An 18279-nucleotide genomic window follows, 5' to 3' on the forward strand; every position below is an offset into this window, starting at 1 on the left:
GAACTTGACCGGAAGAAGGAGGAGCATCAAGGTGGGAGCCGCTGGATTTGCCGAGGGATGGATTGGGGGTCTTTCCTTTAAAGACCACCATGCCCACTTCCTGGCCAGATTGTGTGGCTCCTGCTCGCACAGCTTCTCCCGGATCGCTCACCAACGGCAGCCCAGCCTTCCCCGGTGGGGTTTTGTGGCCGTGTCTGGGCCTCACTCCAAGGAATAGGGGGTTCTCGGGGTCGTGGGACTGGCTGGTGTCTGGTCCTTGACTGGGACGGACCAGCCCCTCCCTCGCAGCCATGGGAGAAGGCAAGGCTTTGCATAGGGGCATTGGCGCAGAGAGACGGCATGGCTGCCTGAGGCCCCGCTGAGGAAGTTGGGTGCAGGGTGGACCCTGCCCCCACACCCCTTGGGAGGCCCCCAGGGAGAGGAGGGGGGTGAGGGGAGAAGGGGAGTCTGGGTGCAGCAGCAGGGCCGTTGGCTGTGCCACGCCGCGGACCATGAAACCACAGCTCCAGGCCTCACCCGGCAGCTCTGCCGAGAACCTGCCACCAGACACGTGCACCCAGGTTAACCACAGGCAGGTCACATGCGCGCGCCCTTCTCTACACCCAGGGGCATCTGGGGTGTAATGGGCGTCACTGCTGAGCTCACAGCCACAGCTGCAGAGCCAGTCCAGGAGGAGAGAGAAGGTTCCGGAGAGCACCCCAAGGTGGCGTGACTGAGGGGCCAGCGGCCATGAGGGAGGCTGGGGGCACGGGCAAGTCATGCTCTCGTATGCCCTGTAGAACAAGGCAGCCGTTCTGCCGGCTGGGAGGGGCTGTTGAGCTGGGGGACCCCAGGAACTGCGTGGGGTTTGGGTCACCTTGATTATTGACTCTTGATTCTGACTTCCTCCCGTGAAGATCCCTGATCCTGCACCTGATGAAGGGAACAGTTGCCAGGTAGGGCACCCCGCGATGGTGAAGCAGAGAAGGGGCTGCAGCTGAGGCCCCTCCTGTGAGCTCAGGGAACCCCGGGCAGCTGTGGGCCCCTTCTGCCCCAGTGGGCACCTCAGGGTGGGGGCTCCCAGACTCCTGGCTCCCCAGAGTCCTTCCCTAATGTCTGACCCTCCCTAAGTCTGGGTCCTCAGTGCCGAACTCTGGCTGTTGTGGGCCTGAGGCCTGCAGGTCCAGAAACGGACTCACGTGGCCCCCCGTGAGCCCCACCCGCTCAGGGACCATACGGGTGCCCCACAATTTCAGAGAACCCCACCGACGCCTCGGCTTCCACATGGCAGGGCACAGGTTATTGGCCGTGTGCTGGGGTCATACGGGCAAGGGGGGGAGGGGGGCCTCACCCCACTTTCTTTCCATCTGCCCCAGCTTCTCTCCAAGACCAGCATCTGGCAGCCCCGGGGGCTTGCTCAAGCAGATCGCCATTTTACCCGGACCCGAGTCTGGTTCAGGGGCTTAAGGGGCCCAGAACCTGCTTCTCAAGCAGACTTTCACCTGGGCCACACAGGTGAGGTGTGAGCAGGTGAGTTCTGTGGTTAGTGCTTCGGGGGCGGCCTCCAGCCCACGGTGAGGTGAGGCCCCGCCACCCTCCCACCAGGCTGCAGAAATGAAGGCATGGAGCCGGAGTGGTGGGTGACAGGACTAGGAACCTCTCCTAGGAGAGAGCCCTGAGGCGGGGGGAGGGGCAGCTCTGCACATCCCCCAGGTGGGGCCAGACGACTGGCCAGGACTTTCCAGGGCATTGTCGCCTCATGAGCCCCTCAGTCCCCGACTCCTGTGCTGCAGAGAGAGCCCGGGGTTTAAGACACACGCCTTCCATGCAGCCGACCCACCCCGGACCCCTGAGATCACTGGGGATGGCCCTGGGCCCCCCCCTGCTCGACCAGGTCAGCCCAGGTAAACCCAGCACCACATCCAACTTAATGAACTTGAACTCCCTGGTTGGCTGAGAACTCCGGGGCCTCCTGAGCAATACTTGGGAAACAAAAATTAGTAAGTCGTCCAACTCCTAATGAGGTATCATTACTGCTGCTGCTGCTGTCATTAGCTTTACATGCTATGCGTGAGGAAGCCCAGAGAGGTTCTGTCACTGACTGGACCTTGCACAGCCAGTGCGGAGGCGTCAATGATTCCATTACTCCATTCAGAGAGGGCCCGGCTGGCTTCCGTCCCGGCTGCCTGCATCTGTGTGACGGCTGCTGAGACACAGGGCCTCGGTGAGGTGGCAGCTTGAAAATGAGCCCCTTTGCACTGGGCCCAGCGCCCCCCTGACCATTGGGGCCCAGCATTTGCTGACTGGATTTCCTTTATGGGGGTTCATGCCCCCATGCCCCAGCCCCGGCCATGCCTGGGCCATGTGTGCAAGGAGGGATGGGGGGAGGGAGGTGGGCAGTGTGTCATCTCTCCCGAGAGAGTGGGTGTGGGGCATGAGACAGAGCCCTTCCGGGCCGGGGTCCTCTTTAGCACAGCCTACGGGGGACCCCCTTTGTCTGTCACGTGACTCTCCCGGAGTGGGTCAGGCTCCGGCCCAGGGCCGTGCGAGGCCGAGATGGTGAACACACACTGGGACTCCAACCCCTTCGGCGGTGTGGGGTACCCCCAGCCCCCACCCCAAGTGCACACAGACACGGAGCCGGCACAGCCTCTCCTCAGAAGCCAACTCCAGGTGGGCCGGCGCGACACCGGGTGCGTCACGGGTGTGAGGGGAGGAAAGGGCATCTCTGCACAGAAGACTGGCCTCTTGGGGACTTCCTGGAATGAGGGGGTGCGCCCAGAACCCTGAGCTTGGCGGCTGCCCCCTGAGACGTGGTCGACAGGCCTGACCCCCAGGCGCCCTTGCGTGAGGCCTGGACATGTGGGGCTGGCTGTCCCGCCTCCACGTGGCTCTCTCTGACCTCCCCTGGGGGGATGCTCCTGGCAGGGCTCGGGGACCATACGGGTGCCAGGGGTCGAACCCAGATGGGCTGCATGCAAGGCCAGCACCCTTCCACTGTACTATCTCTCTGACCCAATTCTCCTTTAGATATAAAAAAGCTGTTCATGATTGAGTTTCAGACGTCCCATGTTCTAACACCAGTGTCCACTTCCTTCCACCAGTGTCCCCAGTTTCCCTCCCGACCCCAGCCTGCCTCCACTTGCTGCTTTCTTTCAGCACTCCGTTCTCCCCCAGAGTGACCAGGTCTCCCCGCCAGAGTCCTCCCTGACCTCTCCCATGGCCGCCCACACCCCTCCCCCTGTGCTGGGCACAGGAGCCCCCGGCTGCCTGAACCAGACCCCCGAACCACCCTCACCCCATCCCTGCCCAGCCTCTTGGGAAATGGGGGCAGCCTCTGTCCCCGAAGGCCCTCCCCTACGTTGTACCCCTTCCTGCCCTCCAGGTCCCCAGCTACTGCTGGCTCTCTGCTTGCCTCGCACCTCCCTCCAGGCCCCTCACCCCAATGGGGGCAGCCGGGGTCTGTGGATGGATGCTCGGGTCCCTGGTTCCCCAGGTCACCTGACCACCTTCCTCCCAGCTGCCCCCACCTATTTGCCCTCATCCATCAGCACCTCAGGGCACCTCTCCTGGGTCTCTCCCCACCTTCCCATCCTGGACTCGTGGCCGCTCCTCCCCCTCCCTCCTGCGCCTGCCTCCCTGCCCCCTAGACCCCCTGGACGGCTCCCTGCCCCGGTCTCCTTCCTGCTGCTTTCTCCCTCCACTCCGAGCCGCTCGCTCCCCTGCTTATAACCGTTGGCGCCAGAGGCCAGATGCCAGGTTGTGCACACACACCCTCTATCCTCCGCGTTCTCCTCTCCTGTTCTGTCTCAGCGGTTTTCTCCCTCCAAAGGGAAAACTACAGGCTGAGCTCATGGTTTGGAGGGGAGGGAGGGGAGCATCCATCAGCGCCAAGGGAGAGGGAACTGAGGCTGCGGAGGGGGAGAAGCCTATTTGGGGGTGCCCCTGGCCGGGAGCCAGGAGGCCTGAATGTCGCCTCCCGGCTCATCCGCTCACCCCACGCTGCAGCTCTCGGGCTTGACCCGTGTCCACCATGCGCTCTGGCACCGCGCCTTCCGCCCGCCTCTGCCCTCCGGACACCTGACGGCTGCCCTCGCTTCCCCCCACGCCCCGCCTCGCCGCCGCCCGTTTCCCTTGGCTGGTCTGGCTGAGCTGCCACTGGGGCTGCGCCACCTCTTCCCACGGACTGTGTGGCCAGGGGGCAGCCTGCATGTGTGGCTCTGCAAGGCCCAGTTCCAGCCAGTTCTCTGGCGACAGTGTCAGGGGCTTCTGGAAGTCACGGGAGATGTTCCCCCGCACCCCGACGGAGCGGGTCCTCTGTAGGACTCCTGGGCACCCTGTGGCTCTCCAGCTGCTGAGACTGCAGGAAGGGGGGTGCTGGCCGGCTGGGGACTGCAATGGGGTGGGCAGGCTGGGGGCGGCGGAAAGACGCCAGCCACCAGGGAGGCAACTCGAAGGGAGAGCAGGTGAGTTTAAGGGGCTTGTGAAGCTTGGTTGTGTGGTCTCGGGGGACCCCCGGCAGCTCTCCTGTGTCCTGGATGCACAGGCAAGTTGGAGCTGGTTACAGGGTGATGCCAAAGTGCTAAGTTCCCCACGAGGTCCACGGTGCATCACCAGTGGCCCCGAGGACCGGGTGTTGTCCCCAGGGCCTGGCTTTTCCTAGGACACATGACAAGTCTGGAAAAGGGCCCAGAGGAGCTTGTGAGGCGCCTGAGGCCTGAAGGATTTTGTAGCTGGACCCAAAGGTGACAGGCCATGGCCACAGCCTTTAGCCCCCTGGTCCAGGACTAGGATCCATTTACAGAGATTAATTTTTAAAAATGGTGGTGGGGGGTGGGGACTTGGCGAGGGGGGTGGGGTGGGGGGTGCAGAGGGCGGCAAGGAGAGAAAGGAAGGGGAATCACCCCTTGCTCTGGCCAGGCCAGCGGGCAGAGCAGGGTGGGGGCCCATGGCTCCTCGGGGGTCAGCCATGGGAGACGCCTGCCGCAGGACTGTCCTGTCTGTGGGGCACCCCACAGCTGCTTGGCCGCCAGCCCAACAGCGGGCAGCGCCAGCCTGCGCCCACAGACAGCCTTGCAAAGATCGAGAGGCACCTGACATTGTTTCACGGAAAGTGAAGTGACTGAAACTAGACGAGCCTTGGACTCGTGTCCTTGGATCAGGCCTTTGGGCTGGGGACAGCTGCTGTCCTCGCACTGTCCCCTAAGATCATCTCACTGGGGTCCGGAATGCGGGCTTGCGGCCGGCGCGTCTGCCTCTCTCTGGAACGCCGTGGCTGCCCCCTAGTGGGTGGCCTGAGGCTGTGCACGTCGTTCCCGCCTGTCCAGTGCCACCACCACAGGCCGAGCTGGGACAAGAGTCTGCGTGCTCTTGGGGCTGAACCCAGCACCCCGCACCCCGCAGCTGCAGGGGAGCTCGGCCACGTGGGGAACGCACCTGCTCAGACGACGCGAGCCCTTCCCGCCCACCCACGGCTAGAGCAGCGGCAGGCGGACACACTGAACCTGCGTGCACAGAGCTAGGCAGACCCACGTGGACGCATGTGGACGCAGACAGGCACCTCATTTGACTGCACGTTGGGGATTTCGGGGTGGGGGGGCTGTACTCCTACTGGGGGATTCATCAGGGCGGCGGACCGTTGCTAGGGCCTGCGACTGTCCTGCTGCCTGACTTCTGGAATTACTTGGGCTACCCTGGGGGCTCAGGGGGCTCTGGGGCCCCACCCAGTGATGCCCAAGTCACCAGCTAGTACTGGGTCGGCTGCTCGCGCGGCAAGTGTATCCAGCTCTCGGGCCCTCGAGCATCTCTCTGGGTTGCGCCTTTGGGACTGCACTTCTACAGAAGAAGCCTGCCGAAGCCCGTCTGTGTGGACCCCGTCGTACTGGGCGTCTTCTCCCGCCCCCCCCCCCCCCGTGCTCCTTCGGCTCTCTGGGCTGTGCTCACCGAAGGTCTGTGCTTCCTTAGATGCCAAGCCACGGCTCGCTCAACAAGCTGCAGTACAAACAGACTTTCTGCACGCTGGAAAACCCACAACTAAGTGACTCATGATGGAGGGATTTGCGTCTTTGTGGTGGTCTGGAACCCAACCCGCCCATCTCGAGGGGTGCCTGAGTCTGCGGGCAGACGACTCACACACAGACACCCACAGGCAAGCACACACGTGTGCGAGACCCAGGGCCGCGGGGCTCTGGCCACATCATCACATCATGTTCCGAGTCACACACGTTCACACACGTGGGGATTTCGGGGTGGGGGGTCTCTGGCCACATCATCACATCATGTTCCGAGTCACACACGTTCACACACCAAAGACCCTTGCACAGCTGCCGCCTCCTCTGACCTCACAGGCCGCCCTGCCCCTGCCCGGCCCCAGGCAGGCTGGGGTGGGTGCTGCTGTGCCAGGGCTTAGAGGCTCACTGCACAGGGCTGAGTCCTGCGAAAGGAGCGCGGGGGCGTCCAGTTCCCCTCAGAGTCTACCCCAGAAGGACAGCAGGCTACCAAGGCCCAACACTCCTCTCCTTTACCCACTTTTTGGAATCTTTCTTTCTTTCTTTCTTTCTTTCTTTCTTTCTTTCTTTCTTTCTTTCTTTCTTTCTTTCTTTCTTTCTTTTCTTTCTTCCTCTTTCTTTCTTCCTTCTTTCCTTTCTTCCTTCTTTTCTCTTTTTCCTTCTTTCTTTTCTTCTTTTCTCTCTTTCAGTTTTTGGGCTCACTCAGCAGTACTCAGGTCTTACTCCTGGCTCTGCACTCAGGAGTCACTTCTGGCAGTGCTTGGGGGACCACATGGGGTCGAACCTGTGTGCCAGGCCAGTGCCCTACCTGCTGTCCTATCACTTCGGCCCCATACCAGGCACTCCTTTTTCAGATTGAGGTCCTGAGAGAAAATCCACTGACTTCAGGTGGGCCACACAGAGAGGTCAGGAGGACACAGACACAGTCACACCCAAGTGTCCCCTGAGGACCCTTTCCTAGTCCTGCAGGGCCCAATGGGCTCTGTCTTCCTCACATAAGGACACACAATGGAACCTTCCAGAGAGTACAGTGGGCTAGAGCACACTCTCTGCCTGCTGGCGCCCTGGGCTGGACCCCTGAGCTTGTCCAGCCCAGGGCGCCACTCCCCGGCATGGAGTCAGGAGTGGCCTCAGCAGGTCCGCTCCAGCACCACTGGGCATGGTCTGAAAATTAATGACACACAATAATGACGGTGAGGTCAGGCCCAAAGCTGTTGACCAACAGTGCATGGCCCCACACTCCCGGTCCAGCATCCTTTCACATCTGTGCACTCTGTCTCTGTCTCTGTCTCTCTCTATCTCTCTCTGTCTCTCTCTCTGTCTCTGTCTCTCTCTCTCTCTCTCTCTCTCACACACACAAACACACACACACACACACATGCACACACACGTGCGCGTGCGCGCCTGTTTCTGTGTCACACCTGGCAATGATCCCCAGGTCAGTTAGCGCCACACTCCACCCCCTGCAAGCCTGGGGTCTTTTGAAGCCAGCTGGCTTTGTTTAGGGCTCAGCACGCCCTCCCCATCCCTATCCCCTCATCAGATAAATGATCCCTCCTGCCCAGTGCTCTGAACCCCTCCTTGGGGATTGGGGAGAATCTTTTGATGTTAGGAGCGCCAGTTTCATGAGTGTGTGTGTGTGTGTGTGTGTGTGTGTGTATGAGAGAGAGAGAGTTTATGTGTATCTGCATGAACATGTGTATGTGTGAGAAAGTATGTGTTGTTCATGAGTGTGTATGAGTGAGAGTGTGTAAATGTATGTAAAAATGTGTGTAAGCATTTGTGTATGAGAAAGTGTATATATTTGTATGTATGTGAGTGTGTAAGTGTATGTATGTGTATGTGTGTGTAAGTCGGAAGGAGTGTGAATATATGTGTGAATAAGTGCACACAAGTGTGTAAATGTATATATGAGTGTGTATATTTGTATGTGAATCTGTGAGAATATGTAAATGTGTGAGTGCGTGTATGTGTGAGAAAGTATGTGTTTGTATATGTGTACGAATCTGTGTGAGAGTACATAATGTATATGTGTACATATGTGTGAGAAAGTGTGTTTGTGTGTGTGAGTCTATGTGTGTGAGAATATATTATGATGAAGAGTTTTGCTAAGACAGAAGTCTCCTTTTCCGAGGAACCAATGAGTTAGCACTCACCTTACTCCCCTTCCCTGAGATTCTGGGACCCCACACCCTGGCCCCCAGCCCCGGCCCTCAGAGACACCCCAGGGAGAAGTGGTGTGGGAAGAGAGGCGGGAGGAGGCATGGCCTTGGAGCGCTGGCCGTGCGCTGGGGGCAAGCCTGACTGGGCCGCGTGCACAGTCCTTGACAGGAGAGGAACAGAGGCTGCGAGGGGCCCTGTGGGTTGTGCTGGGGACCAGGCCTGCATTGTGGGGGGAGTAAGAGCCTCTCCTAACATGAGTCAGGAGCGTTTATTAGAACACAGCACTGCATGCAAGGCAGGGAGCATTTCTATTTTTACTGCTTGGGTGACAAGAGGCAAGTTTACCCGCAGGACTCCTGTGGAACTGACAGTTAATCTCGCTCCAGGGCACTGATTAATGAGCAGGAGTGGCCTGGGAGCTTCTCGGCTGCAGTGGAGAGGCCTCGGGCAGTGTCTCTGGGCCCCTGTCCAGGTCTCACCCCTCAAGGCCCTGGGGAGCTGCCGGGCCCCTGAGGGCCCTGACGGGCTTTGACAAAAGCCACCTTGATTTCTTGCTTGATGAGGTCCTGCCAGGGCTCCCTAGAGGAAAAGGAGAAACCAGAATGAGGCTCAGTGCTCAGGGCTAGCGTGAGGGCGGGCACCCGCCCCTTACAAGAAAGCTCCCCCGGGTGCCCCCACACCCGAGACAGGGCTCTGTCTGAGCTTCAAAGGCCCAGAAAGGCGAAGTTTTTGGGTTTTGCTTCTTTCCCCCACACCTGGCATGCTCAGGCAGTGCTCCAGGCTCTGTACTCAGGAATTCCTCCTGGTGGGCTTCGGGACATGAGATGTGGGGATCAGAATTGAGTCTGCCACGTGGAAGGTAAACACCATCCCCCCCACCCCCACCCCATGTTCTTGCTCCAGCCCCGAACACTAACCCCTGAGGGTGGGCTGGGAGGAGCTTGTCCCAACTGCCCCCCTTCCCCAAAGTGGACAGGAAGGCTGTGAAGCCCTGTCCCTGTCCCGGGCAAGAGCCCTGGGCCCCCTGCCTACATGCTCTTATTTGCCTCCCTCATGCCCCCAGGAAGGTAGAGTGGGCCATTGCCTTTACAGGGGAAAGCTCAGCTCTGGGGGCGGCCAGGCCCTCATCAGCCTCACAGGTGAGACAGGAGGGGAGTGGAGGGACCCCATGTGGAGTGTCCCAGGGACAGGACGAAGCCCTCTCTACTGCCACCGTGGCCTGGGGTATGATGAGAGAGAAGACCTTCTGTCCCTTCTTCTCTCTCCCCAGTCATGTCCAGGGCCTAGTAATTTCTACAGATGGTACAAATTCATAGCATATGGAAACTCTGACAACGTGGCTTTTTCCTTTTTAAGCAAGCTCAGCATAGTTAAGCTTAGCTCAAACTGGAACGAGCATCTGCTTTATTCACAGCCGCTTGAGAAATGCTGCCACCGGTTCCCGAAGTCCTTTCCACAGAGATTGTGTGTCTGTTTACGACATCACAGCAGGCAAGGTGAAGGGCAGGGCTATGTCTCCACGTGGGGAGGGCCCCAGACCCACAAGAAGTGTTACATACGTAACAGCCGTGTGTGAGCACGTGGTCCCAGGGACTCAGGTGTGAGCACGCAATCCTGTGTGTTCATGTGCGATCCCATGTGCCCACATGAGCATGGTTCTATGTGCACATGAGACCACACTATCCTGTTTGCCCAGTGTGAGCACGTGGCCCTGGTCTGCCAGGTGTGAGCGCATGGCCCTGGTCTGCCAGGTGTGAGCGCATGGCCCCTCCGTGAGCGTGTGCTGGCTTTGAGCCCGAGCCTGGCGTGTGAGGCTTCTGCCCCCTGCCTGGGAGGCCCCACGCGGCTCCCTGGGGCTGATCTCCACTCTCCCACCTCCCGGAGCCAGCAAGATGAAAATGTTTCTGGCACTCCCTGAAGTTTCTGTTCCGGAGTGGAAAGGCATCCACTGCAGGAGCTCAGGGATGACAAATGAGGTCAGACGTGCCGGCTCCCACCCAGGATGGCAGTGTGGGAGTGCCGGGGGCCGGCCAGGGCCTCCTGAAGACTCACTCCCGGCCAGGCGGCTGTGCAGGCGCAGCCACCGCCAGTCTCCCGGGCTCCTGCAGCTGGCAAACCCACCGATCAGCAGAGACACAACAGTGCGCAGAGACACAGCGAGGACTGGGAGCTGAGAGCGACCCCTGCGGACCTCCCCCTGCAGCAGGGACAGGGACAGAGAGCAAAGGCCCCTGGTCAGTGGGCAGCCCTGCGTTGAGGGGCTGAGGGGAGTGAGCTGGGTGGCAGCACGGAGGGGCCTAGACCACAGGGGTGTGGGCACAGCTCAAAGTTCTTTCGACAGCTTCCGTGCTGCTGCGCCAGCCCTCGCCAGCCTGAGGAGCCAGGCCCCCGGGAGTGCGTGGCCTCCAGACACCCCCCTGCAGGCGCCTGATCACTGAGTGGCTCTGGAGGTCCCACGCCTGAGCCCATCAGCCTAGTTATCCCAGTAACACTGTCAGCGCCCCCTAAATAATGCTGGGGGCCCCCCACCCACATAGGGGCTACGTGGGTCCTCTCCTGCGGCCCGGTCATTCCCTGCTTCCTGAGGCCTCAGGGCTCTGAAGCAGAGCAGCCTGGCTCAGAGTCCCTGCCCTGGAGACACACCCCCTTTGCTGTGTGCAGGACCCTCCCCAGGCAGCCACGTGCCCCTCATCTCTGAGAGAGGACAGGGGGTGGCCTGGGCTGGGGGCACCATCTGGCTTGGGCAGGAGGGACCAGCTGGCAATAGTCTCTGAAGGATAAACTCCGGGCGGGGCCCTCTGGGCTGGTCCCACAGCCAAGCCCGGAGCTTCTCAGAGGAATGAGCCCAGGGCCATCTCAGTCAATGACGAATCTCAGCCATTGGGGGCCCCCTCCCTCGCCCCATCTCTCTGGGGACCACCCTGGGCTGGTGGGGTGCAACAAGGAATAGCACTTGCTGTAAGTTCCCTGCTGTCTCCCACACCTCTGCTGCCTCAGGGAGGATCCTGGGCCCCAAAGGATGGAGGGCAAAATAAGGATCCCCACAAACCCTCTGAGACTAAAACTGTGGGTGCCCTCTGCTCTATAACCTCCTCCCCAGGGGAAGCCGTCTGTATGACAGTTAACCGACAACTGTCATTTAAAATATTCACCCACCCGTGACACAGCCAGCAAGGACTAAAGAAACTTCCCACTCAGAATGGGAAGATTCTACAGGCTCAGTGACATCAGCGGGGCTGAGCAATCAGGGCACAGCTCCTGCAGCAACAGCGGGGCCAAGCCAATCAGGGCACAGCTCCTGCAGCAACAGCGGGGCCAAGCCAATCAGGGCACAGCTCCTGCAGCAACAGCGGGGCCGAGCCAATCAGGGCACAGCTCCAGCAGCAACAGCGGGGCCCAGCCAATCAGTGCACAGCTCCAGCAGCAACAGCGGGGCCGGGTCAATCAGGGCACAGCTCCTGCAGCAGCCCAGATGCTTAGCTACGTCCATGCCATCGATGAAGTGCTCAGACGCTAAGGCAGGGCCTGCCAAGACTGGTGCGGGTGGTCCTCACCCTGACACTAAGCCGTGACTGTCTGTCGGGCATCTGCTTCCCAGCGTGGAGAGATAGTTGGTTCATCTCAAAAGAATTCTGTCTTTCCCCAGCTTTCCACTCTCGACAGCTAGTACTCTTATCATCAGAAAAATAACAAATATCAAATATCAAAAAAAAAAATGCCGCCAAACATAGGAGGGAAATTCCTCTTACTCACCCAGGCTTGATCTGCAGCGGCGGCGGGAGCGGCCTGAGGAAGCCGGCCTTCCCTGCCAGCCAGTAGGTCTCCTCCACGCCCTTGCCCTGGAAAGAAAAGCGGATCAGCACACCTGCTCAAGCAGACCACCCCCTACCTCGCCCACTTCTCACAGGGGCACAATTTCCAGAGCTCAGGGAGAGCAGCCTAGGGCCTTGCAGGCTGTTGTGACTTTGGCCAAATAGCCTTCCTCTGCTTCGGCAACCCCAAACCCTCAGAGTGGTGAGACTGAAAGAAGCTAACTTGTGCAGGAGTCACAACTCAGGGGGAAAGTCCTTGCCTTGCATATAGGAGGTCCTGGGTTTGATTCTCAGCCCCACAAAACCAAATAAGCAACCACCTGTTCGAGAAGTTGAATGAACAGTGCACCGTGAATTCTATAAGCAGTGGGTTCGTGTGCAAGACACCAACATCCTAGATGTGTCATTCTCTCCAACTACTGAAGGATCAGGCAGCCCCCACCCCCACAATGGCACAGCTGCCCAGAGACTAGGATACAGGACAATTCCATACCCCAGCCTGGGCCAAGGACAGGTATTGCTTCTCAGGGCCCCTGGGCCAGCTGGAGGCCCTGAGCCTGGGGTATAGCCTGTCCTGCTCCTTTTCTGACCCCCTTTCTGTTCTGGGGGTCTTCAGACATCCTGTGCCTTCTCTCTGAACGGGAACAGCTGCCCTCACTGACTCCGTTCTTCCTAGGCCCCCATCTCCTGAGCCAAGGACCCCACAGACACCGGCCTGTCCAGCTCTGCCTGCAGCTGCAAACTGCCCGTCCCCTCTCTCTCAGCTGGGCCCTCCTGGTGTGCCAGGACCCTGGGTGGGAAAGGACCAGCCGCTGCCCTGGGTCCTTCCATGCCCTGGTCCTGCAGTCTCCTGCTGGGCCAAGCTCTAACCGATGACCTAGGGGATTGCGAGTAACGAGGGAGGAAAAATACTTGATGCCATTTCCTTTCTCTCATGCTGACACTCAAGCACAGACACAGTCTACAGCTCCACTCAGTGGGAGCCTCTGCTTATGTTTTGGAGTGCTCAGAGGCAAAGTTTCCCCAACACCATACACACAACCAGCCGAGCTCTGGTTCCCAGCTGGATATGTCCAGAGAGGACACAGTCGCCACTGCTGGGGGTGCCAGAAGTATGGTCAGAGCAGGCTGCAGAGCAAGGACATCCAGGTTAGGGTTCTGAGGGATGAGTAGGAGACCAACAGTGCTCGAGAACAGACACAGGCTTTGGAGCCACTAGATCAGAAAGCCAGCTGTGTGGCTTTGGATAAGTCACTGTGCCTCTCTAGTTTCGTCCCCTAACTGTAGGACGGGCCCCTGGAGGGCCTGGGGAGGTGGTTCAGGTGAATCTAACATGTGGGGAGTCCTGAGCTGGATGCCCGACACCCCCCAAGACCAGGCCGCGCTGCCTGGCACAGCTGGGTGGAGCACTGCTGGGAGTGGCCCGTGGCCCCCTGTGCTGGGGCAGCCCTGTAGAAAGCAGAGACAACGACCCTCCCTTCCTCATCTGTCCAAGCACACTGCCCTCTGTCTGCTGCCCAGGCAGGCTGTGGACAGGGAAATGACTGCCCTGGGCATTCTCAGGCAGCAGCAGGAGGCCCCCAGAAGGAAAGCTTCCGTGGAATTGGGAGATGAGTCTCCAACCTCAGGCGGACACTCGGAAAAGACTCTCCCACTCCTGCAAACGGGCATTTGGGAAATTCCCCGCCAATCCTGGGAAGGCAGATCTCCCACCTTCAGCTCCGTCTGGCCTCTGATGTCGATTTTGTAGCCTTCGTCGAGGCTGAGCAGCGTCTGCACAGTGCTGTGGCTGATGTGGATCCTGTAGGCTGAGCGGCAGGACCCCAGTCACCACCTGTGGCAGCGCCCCCGGGGGCACAGCCTGCTGCGTGCACACACACACACACACACACACACACACACACACACACACACAGACACACACACACTCTGGACAGAAACACCCACAATTCTGATTCCTTTGGTGGCTTCTCCCAGCCCTCGCCCCTCTAACAGGGAGGGGATCACTAACATGGAGACCTCGAGGAAAAGCAAATGAATTAGTTCATGGTAAGAAACTCAAGAAGCCCTAGAAGCATCATTGCATCATTTCTACCTGCAGGGGAGCTGCTGGCAGTTAAGGAAGGACATAGAAGCATTTTTATTTTTGTTCTTTGCTTCCTTGGTGAGTGAGCCCAGCGATGCTCAGGGCTTACTCCTAGCTCTGTGCTCACTGCTGGTGGGGCTCAGGGAACCCTACACGCAAGGCGTTCACCCTGCCCACTGTACTACCTCTGTGGTCCCCAGAGAAGTTTAATTTTTTTAATTGATTTTTGTTTTTAAGACGGGCGCCTCCCTTGCAGGGCTGTCCTGGCTCTGGAGGCAGGTGGGGGCTCGCCTGTGCTCAGGAGCAGAGCAGGCGGGCCCATCACCGTGTTTTCAGCAGCTCTAACCATGTCATCAGAGGGACCCGCGGGGGCCGGAGCAACAGTCCAGCCAGTAGGGCATTTGCCTTGCATGTGGCTGACCAGGGCTCAAACCCCGGCTCCCATGTGGCCCTCTGAGCATGACCGGGAGTGATTTAGCGATTCCTGAATGCAGAGCCGGGAGTAAGCCCCTCACCATCACCGGGTGTGGCCCCAGACCAAAAAATCCCCCCAAAGGGACCAATAATGGTGCTACGTGGGGAAGGGACTCCCCACAGTACAGATGAGAAATCAAGGCCCAGAGGAAGCGCATTTAGCTCACAGCTACAGAGCAAAGCGGCTGTAGTCAGGAGAAGAACCCTGACTCTTCACAGAACCACAAAAAAGGCCAGACCCCGGGCAGGCGAAAAGTCCTGACAGCCGCTTCACGGAGAATGCAGCCAGCAGGGGTGCTCCCGTCCCTGGGCACCAGCAGCCGGTAGCGGTCACTGACAGAGTCCTGCCCCACCCTCACTCGGGAGAAATACGCGACACTCACGAAGCCCCGTGGACTCCATCCGGGATGCCGTGTTCACAGTGTCCCCAAAGAGGCAGTACCGAGGCATGGTGAGACCCACGACGCCTGCCACACAGGGCCCTGAAACCCAAACGTGCCCAGTGAGTACCAGTAGGGCCTGGAACCAGAAAGGTCCCTGTGGCAGTCTCGCCCTCCCCACCCCTCAGCCCGACCTCCAGCTGGGACGAGAGGATGAAGCTTTGAATGGGACTTAAATGGGACTCCAGCCCAGCCCAGAGGACTTCCTGGAGGAGGTGGGATTTGAGCTGTGTCTAAGTAGGAACAGTTGAATGGATGAGGGTGTGTGCATGTGTGCATGTGTGCATGTGTGCATATGTGCATGTGTGTGTGTGTGTGTGTGTGTGTGTATGTGTGTGTGTGTGAGTGAGTGAAGTAGAGAACCACAGACCTACGGGGAACCACGTGCGGCCTAGAGAGCAGGCCAGCAGGGAATGATGGGAGTTGTGGCTGGTGAGATCAGCAAGGGGCTGCAGGCTCCAAGGGGCACCAGTTCTGACCGTATCTGGTTGTGACAGCAGCAGAAGGGCAGGGAGGGCTCAGAAAGGACAGAGCACAGAGCTCACACTGTGCAGGACCACAGAAGGAAGCCTCTGCTGGCTCCCCGACAAGCAACCCCCAACCAGCAAACAAGACTAGTGGGTCTGAGCACCCCGACTCCCTGCTGTGTCACACCTTAGAATCTTAAAGTAATGTAAGAAAACAACACGAAGTTCTTCTCTGGAGCATTTCAGAAGCAAGGGATTCCAGAAGTCTCTTCTTGAGGCCCAAGCCCCAGGGAAGGAACGGGGGCAGGGTCAGCGTCCAACCTCACCTGAGTGCAGGCCGGCCCTTATGCGCACGGGCACGTCGGGTGCGTGCCGCATGCGGAAGTCGCCCACGGAGCTGAGGATGTCCAGGGCCATGTTGGCGATCTCCGCCGCGTGCCGGCTGCCGTTGCGCCGAGGTAGCCCCGAGGCCACCATGTAGGCATCCCCGATGGTCTCCACCTAGAAGCACAGCCTCAGACTGCAGCGGGAGCTCACATCCTCCGGGCCTTCTCCCAAGTCCCCACAGTGCCAGGAGTTGCCCAGACCCCATGTCATCCCCGACAGGCCCCCCCCAGGTCCACAGCAGTGAGCAGGCTGTCCTGTTTCAGACCCTTCTCTGAGCCAAAGAAGCCCATGGCCACAGGCAAATGGACTTCCTCCAGGGAAAAGCAGGTACACATGGACATGCATATAGGCATATACATGCATGCATGATGTATGTGCTCACACACACATATATGTGCAAATGCACATGCATGCACACATGCATGTACATGCACATGTATATGTGCACATACATGTTTACATGTATGCCTTATGTGTGTGTATGTTTGCATATACTCAAGTAGGTGCCTATATGCATGTGTGTTATATGCATGCAGGTGCATATACACATATTTGTGCATGTATGTGCATACACTGATATGTATAGTACTTTCTATGCCCTTTGGCCACCCAAGGTGAACCTAGGAGAATGTGATTTGGGGGTGAGAAGCTCATGTGATCAGACCCAGCTCTGCCATTTATCTTAGATGAACCCCTTCTGGTGTTCGATCATTGTATGACTGAAACTCAATCATGAAAGCTTTGTAACTGTATCTCATGGTGATTCAGTAAAAAAAAAATAATAAATAAAGTATTCACCTTTTTTTTTTTATAGCAGGCCCAGACCAGAGGTTCTGTAAGCAGAGACTTTTGTCTCTAGCACCTGCACCATCGTTACCTCCTTGGCTAATGCTTTTGGAGGGAAGACACCCAGGATCTCAGAATCGGAGGGGAGCCTTTCGGGCCCCCACCAAAGCCCCCCAGTGGCTGGCCTGGCCTGCTCACGTCTCCGTGACCAGGTCCCTCCTGGAGGGGGCCGTTTCCCTACTGCCAACACTGATTTCGGAAAGCTGAGTTGAGTCAGGTAGAAGCTGCTTCTCGCCTGCTGAACACCCACAGACGGTCCTCAGCATCTCCTCTGTTCACAAGGCCCTGTCCCCCAGGCCAGCCAAGGCGATGGCCCTCCCTGGCCCCCACAGTGTCCTCTGTAAGGGCTAAAGCGCCCAGCTCTTTCCTCCTGGTCAGTGACGATGATGGTGATGCTCCTCCCAGCCAGAGGGGGCGCTATAACTCCATAAGGCAGTCCCGGCCCCCAACCCTCCCTCAGTGGGCTGTCCTCTACCCCAATACCTGGACGTGAGCTGTCCTAATCAGGTCACCTTCCACTCAGATACATTTTTGTTGTGTTTTTTTGTTTGTTTGCTTTGGAGCCACACCTGGCAGTGCTCGGAGCTACTTCCTTGGGCTTGCTATAAGATCAACCCTGGTCTGATGAATGCAAAGTACGTGCTCAGCCCCCTGAGCTGCCTCTCCACCCTCCACCTCTGCTCCCTTTTACCCCGGCTGAGCTGGCAGGGATGCCCCTGGGTGGCAGGACCTCCTACCTTCATCCCTAATTGGCTCCCATGCATCCCTGCTTCACCCCACTCCGCCCACTCCACAGAGACCCTCCGCCCCTGCCACCTCCAGGTCTTGCAGGAAATGCCTCTGCTGGCGTGCAGGAGAGAGATCTCCATGCCACACCCCAGAAGGGAGAGACAACCCAACCCAAGGCCCTCTGCCCACACGTCTCCCCCCGGGGGGAGGAACTTGTGCTTTCAATGGCAGATGGGAAGGACAAAGTGACCGCTCCAGACTCCCCTCTCAGTGACAACTGCCTGTTGGACCCCTTTCTAAACAGGAACACGTCAGGTCTTCCCAGGAATTCCGTGTGCCAGCTATTGTCACTACTGCCAGTGTGGGGACAGGACTGGGCCAGAGAGCTTAAGGCACTTGCCCGTAGCACACAACACTGGGTGGAATGTGTCCATCAGCCCACAATAGGCGGCTCTCTTGGGGGTGCTCTGCCACTGCCATGGGGGTTCCCTCCTGTCCCTCCCTTGCACGTGGCCGGTGTGTGTTTTCAGGGTGGGGAGGAGGGTACCCGTCTCCGTGATCTGGCCTGCAGCCGTGACTCTGGGGCACTGTGCTGGCTCTCGGGGGGCCCCCGAGGCTCAGGCAGGAAGGGAGGAGCAGCAGGAAGCCCCGTGGTGGCCGCACCTCCAGAACACATTCTCTGTGCTGCCTCACTTCACCTCTACCTTCCCCTGTTGGGGGCTCAAACTGGAAGTGAGTGCAGTGTCAGAGCCTGTGTCCCCATCAGTAGACAGAGCCAGGGCATGGGTCTGTCCTTCCGAGGGGCACTGCAAGGGTTCAACGACATACCCAGGGAACCCCAGGCTCTCTCAAGATGTTCAACTAAAGCCTGTGGCTGGGCCCGGAGGA

The 18279-nt window shown here is 59.0% G+C and overlaps 1 protein-coding gene across 1 annotated transcript in view; it reads right to left on the reverse strand.

Moving 5' to 3' along the window:
• Window positions 1-8632: 8632 nt before the first annotated feature.
• Window positions 8633-18279, reverse strand: part of LOC101538539 (guanylate cyclase D-like) — a 37314-nt gene continuing 27667 nt past the window's right edge. The window contains exons 14-18 of the mRNA XM_004610903.2: window positions 15756-15930; window positions 14906-15004; window positions 13676-13770; window positions 11904-11989; window positions 8633-8729 (exon numbers count right to left, since the gene is read on the reverse strand). Of these exons, the coding sequence (XP_004610960.2) occupies window positions 8633-8729; window positions 11904-11989; window positions 13676-13770; window positions 14906-15004; window positions 15756-15930 (552 nt within the window). The remainder of the gene's footprint in view (window positions 8730-11903; window positions 11990-13675; window positions 13771-14905; window positions 15005-15755; window positions 15931-18279) is intronic.

Source organism: Sorex araneus, chromosome X, assembly GCF_027595985.1.
Source record: "Sorex araneus isolate mSorAra2 chromosome X, mSorAra2.pri, whole genome shotgun sequence".
NCBI lineage: Eukaryota > Metazoa > Chordata > Mammalia > Eulipotyphla > Soricidae > Sorex > Sorex araneus.